Below are 8,283 nucleotides of genomic sequence, written 5' to 3'. Positions count from 1 at the left end.
TCAGCTGCACTCAAACAACACACACACGCCTGCCTGGGACTGTTTTGCCGCACCGGCCTGTGACACCCAGGTTAAAAAATCCCAAATGAGTTTCCTTTCTGTAACGCTGGCGGTGACTCCCTTAACTTTGCGGTATGCCGAGTTGACACAAACTTCCGCTTGTGGCGCTCGTCCCTTCAAAATAAAAGCGTCGCAGGGGATCAACCTTCAAGTCACCACATTTTTTTTCAGCTACAATTTTATTTCAATATGATTTTTTTTTCTAGAAGATTTTTTATTTTTTAAATTTGGCACAAGGGTGAATAGCTATGGCCTAAATGTACACGGTATATGTAAGTTGCATAATTGGCTCATAATTGCAAGGTTTGACTCTTAAATCTTTGTGCCAATCTGTGATATTACCAAGGTGTAAATGCCAACAGCTTTGACATGAGGGTAGGATCATTTAGTCTTTTTGATTTGGATATAATTCACTCATCAGTGTTAACTGGTGACCATTCTGGATAAAATAGACATAGAATAGGAACACGTCTAACACCAGAGATTTCTAAGAATGGGTGGATTCATCCTTAAAGTTGTCCAGAAGAGCCAGCGTGGGTTTAAGACGACTGAAAGATTAAGAGGGGCGAGAGGTTGAGGTTGTTTCTCTCTGTTAGCCCTGAGACAGGCTGGTGATCTGCCCACGGTGTACCCCACCTCTCACACCCTATCTCACCCTAAGCCAGCTGGGATATACCCAACCCAACCCTGAATTTAATAAGTGGGAAAAATGGATAGATTGGAATTTATGCTAATAAAGTCCACTTAATTTAATTGTTAATAATGAGGCAGATCGCATTCAGGGGGGTAATATTGATACAATGACCATGAAGACAAACTGTGAGTTTGAATTTAAGCAGCAAATCTGTAAAAGTAAAACTCTTCACACAAGTAAACAGATTAGAAAACACACCACGCCACACGTGTGAGCTAGAAACTCTGTTGAATTCAGTCTTGTGCTGTGGCAGGATGTCTACAGTATAAATGTCCACAAGGCATTTCATCCAGGTAAAGGCGCAAAGCAAAAAAACAAAAAACGAAAACCCACTTTTTTCCCCCAATTTCCGCCTTTTATTTTGAAGGCGAATATTGTTACATTTCCGTTGTTGTAACAGCTGCCTTTCTCATCCTTAACTGTGACAGTGGCGGAGATTTGTATGCGCGCAGCACATGGGACAAACATTTTTTTAACTCTTTGTAAACTGGTTTATCCTGGCAGTCAGGTCGCTGTGGGTTTTGTTGCTGCGCCCCCAGAACGAGGCTTTGGTTTTTATGTAATACATTATCCTGCTCACTGTGAGAGATGAGAGAAAACAGCTGTCTGCCATGAGGGTTACATAACTTTCATTAAGCCTTTATAAATCTTTCTTTATTTCGGGCAGTGTCTCTTTCACTCCTGCTGAATATAATACATTTATACTGTATAACATCATTACAAAGGCTTGTTAAAATGGACTGCAGTGATTAAGGGATGGACTGTACAAAGGAAGAAGTCAGCTAACATAAACCAGGTTACATGAAATATTGAAGAAGATGTTGCTCTACAGTCAGTGCAGAAAACAGGCAGAACCAGATGTGTCACTTTGTTTTAGGCCTCTTCAGTTGCAATTGACTAAAATATTCATTGTCTGCAGCAGGGCCGGATTAACCTGCTTAGTGTTCTCGGGGCAAAGACTGTGGGTGGGGGGCTGTAGTTGTAGCTGTATGATGCACACTGAGAACTGCGTTAGAGATTTGTGAAAGCGAAAATGTTTCTTACTGCTGTTAGCAAGTGATAGAAATAATTAAAACTGTCCACTGCAGCTTGTGTCTGTGAAGCTCATTGAGCATCTTTGTTCTTTGTTCTGCTCCCCTTTTCTTTCATCTCTTTCCCCTAGTTCACCCCCTAAAAAGCTGAGGCAGACTGCCCAGCGCTGACCCTGGATCTCTTCTGAATGTGAATGTGTTAGTGCTTTGTAACGTTAATGATAACGTAATGTTATCATTTGTGCCCCCTGCGTACCAAACACCCAGGCAGTAGGAGAGCACGCAGTGCACCGAGGAGCGATAGAAGGCCAACAGCAGCTTCTGGTACAGGTTATTCTTCCTTTGCCCAGGTGAGATCGCCAGAGATGTAGGTGCCCAGAAACCTGAAGATAGAGACAGAATAAACACACTCACCATTTATAATGAGAGTGGAGAGAACCTGTCTGTGCCTCCTGAAGTTCACAATAAGTTCTGTTGCTTTAAAGATGCTTAGTTTCAGGTTGTTTTCTGAGCACCAGTGAGAAATATCTCTACCTCTACACTGTCTCATCTCCATCAGAGATTGATCAGAGATCCGTCTGACTGACCGAGGCTGGTTTTTGAGGAGGTCTTTGATCCAGGAGCAAGTAGCAGGGGGTTCTGAAGGTGGTCTAGTTTGGTAGTAAGGATGTCTGGTATTATGGTGTTGAACGCTGAGCTGTAATCCACGTAAAGCATCCTCACGTAGCTCTACCCATTCTCCAGATTTCCCGCTGCTCTGTGAAGGGTGATGGTGATGGCATCCTCCATGGACCGATTTGCTCTGTAAGCAAACTTGTGGGGGTCAAGAGAGGGAGGTAGGTAGTCTCTGATGTGCTGAGACACTTCATGACTACAGACGTGAGAGGTACAGGTCTGTGGTCATTGAGGCTTTCTATTCCAGTCTTTTGGGGGATGGGAATGATGGTGGAGGCCTTCAGACAAGTGGGGACAGTGGCATGAGTCAGGGAGAGGCTGAGCAGGCTGGTGAGGATTCCTGGCAGTTGGTCTGCACAGAGTTTGACCACTGGCTCTCAGTCTCCTCCTGACCTCATGTTCCTCATGTTGCACCTCAATCAGATGTTTTTGGTAGCCATCAAAAAGTTTCTGGCATAATTCTGTCGTGTTCGTGGCAGAATAGACTGAAACTGGTTGGTTTTCCTGGTGCTAACCTGTTTTTTTATGAGCAGTCCAGGTTGAAGTGAGGGCCTAAATTTTTTAATCCTCAATTTCAGAGGCTTATGTAACCTGAGGTCATCAAACCAAAACCTTTTAGTGGTCCCCCACACTCGTTTTAAAACCCGAGGGGACCGATCTTTGCAAGCTGTTGCACCCAGACTCTGGAATGCACTTCCCCTATTTCTACAGGGTTTGGACTCAGTGGAGACCTTCAAAAAGCAGCTAAAGACATTTTTATTTCAAAAAGCTTTTAATTAGACCAGGGTATTTATGATGTATTTTATAACTGTATTATGTTTTTACCTTGTAAAGCACTTTGTGACATATGTCTGTGAAAGGTGCTATATAAATAAACTTTACTTACTTACTTACTTTTGAAGCTTATTTCTACGTAGCTACAGAGTCAGAGCCCAAAATTACCATAACATTCACGTTCTGCCAAACAGCTGACACAAACTATATGTTAAAATTCTTTCTTTTATTTATTTATTTATTTTCTTTTTTTTATTCTTTCTATTATTTTTTTAGCTAACCTGCTAGATAGCTAGCCACATACAGTTTGCCTGTGTGTGAACTCTCTTGATCAAGTTGGATAATCTTTGATTGAGCGCGTGACGTGAGACGTTCCAGGAAGTGTTGGGAAACATTACCGACGGGCAGGACAGCGAAGAAGAAACAATGGTGATGTAGGGACACCGCAAACAAAAAATGCTGTTTCATTTCAGGGGCTTTTTATACATTTTCAGGAGAGTCGTGTGTTTCCTATAACGACTTAAGTTCAGCCCGTGCTAAAACGCTCACAAGCATCAGCAGTGTTGAGTCAAGGAAATGGGAAACGCAGAGTAAATGACCGTACTGCAGTGACTGCACAACCGCTGCTTTTGTACGGAAGCTCATTGTTTACTGCTCATTGTTTCCGCTATTGTAACGTCAGCCCCGGATACGTCGTTTGTGCTTCATTGCTCTGTTTATGATGGCGTGGCATTAGCTGCTGTTTCTCAGTCATGCGTGGAAAACACGGATGCTTCTCTCCCGATCTCAAAGCCACATCGAGGAACCGGAGGAGGATCAACAGCCAAAAATAGTCTCTAGAGCCACTGACAGCCAGCTGACGTCTCTTCGCTTATTCCGCCGACGAACAGCATGGAAGATGAGTTGTTTGACCAGATCCTCACCGTGTTTAACAACCTGGTGGCGTGGGTCGCTGCCGGTGCCATGGTGTTCGGTGGGGTGGTGCCCTACATCCCCCAGTACAGAGACATCCGCCTGACCCAGAATGCAGAGGGCTTCTCCACCTACGTATGCCTGGTGCTGCTGGTGGCAAACATCCTGAGGATACTCTTCAGGTAACAGACTCTCACATCCTTTGAGAGCTTGTGAGGTTGTTATGGGGGGCTTCGGATATTCTCTTATATTCAGCTTTTAAAAAAAAGAGATCCTCTTACACTGCATGTTAACCGACTCATAGAGGAAAAGCGGCCTGCTGGGTTGAATGCACTGCAAACAGTCTGCTGGTTACTGTTAAACACCAGACTGTAGTTTACCTCTGAACAGTATTCAACTTATAGCAGACAAGACTCGCTTTTCCTTTTATTTTTTTATACAGTGGTTATAATGGTGGATATTAAATGAGGCCACAGAAATAATGATGTAGAGACTTGTACATATAATGTGGATAACCCGAGGCACAAAAATACACAGTTTACGATAAGAGCCGTGCATTGTGGCTCTGTAGTGCAGTAGTTTGCATGTTTGCCTAACAAGCAAAAGTTTCCTGGTTCAGTCCCAGGATGAGATACAGATCCCTTGGCGGTTGTGTCAGGAAGAGCACCTGGTTTAAAAATCCAACAGGTTAAGTATGCAGCGCTGTGGCAACCCTGTGTGAATAAGTGAGCAGCTAAAAGTAGCTTTAATCATGCAAAGCTACTCTATTAGAGTCCAAGCATTAATACACTGTATTGCCAAAAGTATTTGCTCGTCTGCCTTCACACGCATATAAACGTAAGTGACGCCCCATTCTTAATCCATAGAGTTTAATATGATTTTGCCCACTCTTTGCACCAATAGCAACTCTTCTAGGAAGGCTTTCCACATGGTTTAGGAGTGTGTCTATAGAAGTTTATGATCATCCTTCCAGAACCACATTTTTGAGTGCAGATGCTGATGTTGGACAATAAAACCTGGCCCACAGTCTCCGTCTAAGTCATCCCAGAGGTATTCTGTCAGGTTGAGGTCAGCCAAGTTCTTCCACACCTTTTCCACACCGCTTATCCTTGGTATGCTGAAGCAGTAAGAGTTCCTTTTGCTGGAGCTAAGGGCCCAAGCCCAACTCCTGGAAAACAACCCCACACTATAATCCCTCCTCCACTGAACTTTACATTTGGTACACTGGAGTCAGACAAGTATCGGTCTGCTGGCAACCGCCAAACCCAGACTCGTCCACCAGGTTGTCAGAAAGACAAATGTGATTTGTCACTCCAGAGACCTTACTGCTCTAGGATCCAGTGGTGTCCTTTACACCACTGCATCCAAGGCTTTGCATTGTGCTTGTTGATGTAAGGCTTGGATGCAGCTGCTGGGCCATGGAAACCCATTCTGTGGAGCTCTCCATGAAATGTTCTTGAGCTGATCCAAAGACCACATGAGTTTTGGAGGTCTGTAACGACTCTACACACTATGCCCCTCAGCATCTGCTGACCCCGCTCTGTGATTTTACATTGCCTGCCACTTCATGGCTGAGTTGCTGTCATTCGCTTCCTTTTTGTTATAAAACCACTAAAAGCTCAGGAAAATTTTACAGCTGGACATGTTACACAGGCGGTATCCTATCAGTGTACTACACTGGAGTTCACTGAGCTCCTAAGAACGACCCGTTCCTTCGGCATATCTAGCCTCTTGATTTTATACACCTGTGGCCTTAGATGTGATTAGAATTCAATGATTTGAATGAATATGGTGTAATATGCACTTAGGAATGAGTGTAATAGGTCCCCTTGAAGGTCTGGTGACCAGCAAATGGGTGAGAGAACCATAGGGTAAATATGAAATCTTAAAATCCACATATTGTTTTCTTCTTCTTTAGATTTGGACGCTACTTTGAGACGCTGCTGCTGTGGCAGAGCATCATCATGATCTGCACAATGCTCATCATGCTGAACCTGTGCACCAACGTCCGCATGGCCACTGAACTCAGCACGAAGAGGCGCTCCTTCTTAGGTCAGAACACCCAGGCGGTGCCACTTTACCGTGCAGATAAGGCTCAGATTAGTGTGTGTGAGTGTGTGAGAGGCTGGTGATTGTTGCCTGTGATCTCCTGTGCAGGTTTTTCTTTCTAAAACTATATAAAATAAGCTTTCTGAAGCTGGTTTTATATTGCGCTTAGTTCAAATAAGTGATATAGGATGATGGGGTAAAATATATTACTAACCATGAAACTTTCCAGGCTGATTACTGACATTAAGGTGATTACATTTTGTAATGTTTGTCATAAAGTTATTCATAACCCACACAGGGAAACGCTTGATTCTGTTTTGTGACATTTATCCCTTTGTAAACAAACACAAACAGCTGCCCTTTGTTGTCTGATACGCCGTGCTGGGCATGCTACAAGTTCCTGCTTACTTTGAGGAAATTTGACTAAACCTGGCTGCTAATATGAAGAGGCTCAATGTCAGATAATGGGAGAGTATCAGTTAAACTAGCGTGGGCAGGATTAAATATAATCCTGTGTAAAAGGAAAACATGGAGACACTGTTTTATAATCAGAGCCTCACACATTTCTTTTTAAGTCGATAACAATAGTTGGCGACTCTAAAATCTGATACTTCAGCGAATATACATAGACAGGTTTGCTTAAAATTCGTATTGTGTACTTCTATCTTTATGAGTCAGTGCTAAAACAGCACAACAGTACAGTTTAAATGCACAGGATCAGCTGGTTGTGGCATTTGAAATGCTGTTGCTAACAGGACAGTTGCCCTCTGGTGGACAAACTGTGCAACATCAACACAATGTTTCTCCTGTCAACTTTTTTTTGGTTCATTTCTCAGTTGTTATAAATGCTGATAATTAGCAAAAGCTAATACCGGCCAATACCATCAGCCTGTCAATATAACTGGAGCATATGTCAGGAAGTGCAGTGCAATAAAACAAGTTTTATCCATCAGCCTTTAGGATAGATTGTTAATTTTACTAAATGTAATGACATTTTTGAGCTTTGTTATTTTAACTGAAGCTTCAGACTCATGTCTGATTGCAAAACACGAGAAAAACAATAGCTGTCCTGTGATTCTGCTATCTGACATCTAAAATGATCACACAGAGGAAGTTTGAAACAACAGGAAGTCTCTTGTCTGTCTCTTCTCTTCCACAGCTGGTCTCCGTCAGTCACTGATCATTCACTCAGTGAACAGCACACAGAGAGAGACAGAGGGACCGTTTAGTGCCAGGTTTTTTTTTGTATTTTGGCCAAATGTGTAGTTAGTGCATTTTGCCTCAGTAGGGCAGTGTAGCTTCATGTTTAAGTGTCTACACCAAGCAGCAACTGTCAGAGAAATTCCAAACTTCCAGTGAAGTAAACCTAAGATGTGAAAAACAAAGTAAAAAAAAAAAAAATTTAACTGCTGAGTTAGATTAGATTGTTAGGCTTAGCTTAAATACTGAAGTCAGGGCTAAAGGCTTTATTTTTCAGTTTTTGTACAAATGTGTGTATTTAATCCACAATCATTCACTGCTTCCTGTAACCCGGAGGACTGTATAGTGAGTTTATCTGCAAAATTGAAGGAACAAATACATTGGAGACTACAGGGTTCATTTTCTCAGCATTGTGAACTTTATAATTGTAGTCACGCAATTAAAATGTTACCAGTCAACGTTAACTTGATCAATAAATACACATCATGCCAAGCATATTCATTTAAATGAAAAGACACAAATACTCTGGTAGATTATATCGCGCTGCTCTCTTTCATCTTTGGTCTGCAATGCTTGGGTCGTGGCCATCGACTGTACTGTAAACTCTTTTTTGGGTTTTTTTTAGAAGTTTTGAGACACAGTACGGTCAGACGACACCCTAGGAGCAAGCATTAGGTGACAGTGGGATGGAAAAACTTCCTTTTGACAGGATGAACCCTCTGGCAGAATCAGGGTCAGTGCGGGGCGGCCATTTGCTGCGACCAGTTGGGGGGTGAGGGGGCGGCTGTTTTCCATTGTGGAAGTGATTAATGCGAATGATTAAATGCAGAGTGGTGTATAAACACAGAGAGTGAAAGGGAGTGAAGAAGAAACACCAGGAAGCTCCCA

General features: G+C 42.7%; 1 protein-coding gene across 2 annotated transcripts in view; it reads left to right on the top strand.

The window, feature by feature from the left end:
- Window positions 1-3,250: 3,250 nt before the first annotated feature.
- Window positions 3,251-8,283, top strand: part of slc66a2 (solute carrier family 66 member 2) — a 36,653-nt gene continuing 31,620 nt past the window's right edge. For both annotated transcript variants that reach the window (XM_086280049.1, XM_086280050.1), the window contains exons 1-2: window positions 3,251-4,328; window positions 6,065-6,198. In XM_086280049.1, coding sequence (XP_086136175.1) covers window positions 4,126-4,328; window positions 6,065-6,198 — 337 coding nt within the window. In that variant the 5' untranslated portion in view covers window positions 3,251-4,125. The remainder of the gene's footprint in view (window positions 4,329-6,064; window positions 6,199-8,283) is intronic.

This window comes from Aulonocara sp. 'chitande type north' Nkhata Bay, linkage group LG22, assembly GCF_057382095.1.
Source record: "Aulonocara sp. 'chitande type north' Nkhata Bay isolate Kocher_YH1m ecotype deep benthic linkage group LG22, A_spYH_male_GT1.1, whole genome shotgun sequence".
Taxonomy (NCBI): domain Eukaryota; kingdom Metazoa; phylum Chordata; class Actinopteri; order Cichliformes; family Cichlidae; genus Aulonocara; species Aulonocara sp. 'chitande type north' Nkhata Bay.
This window is presented reverse-complemented; position numbering and strand designations above follow the sequence as displayed.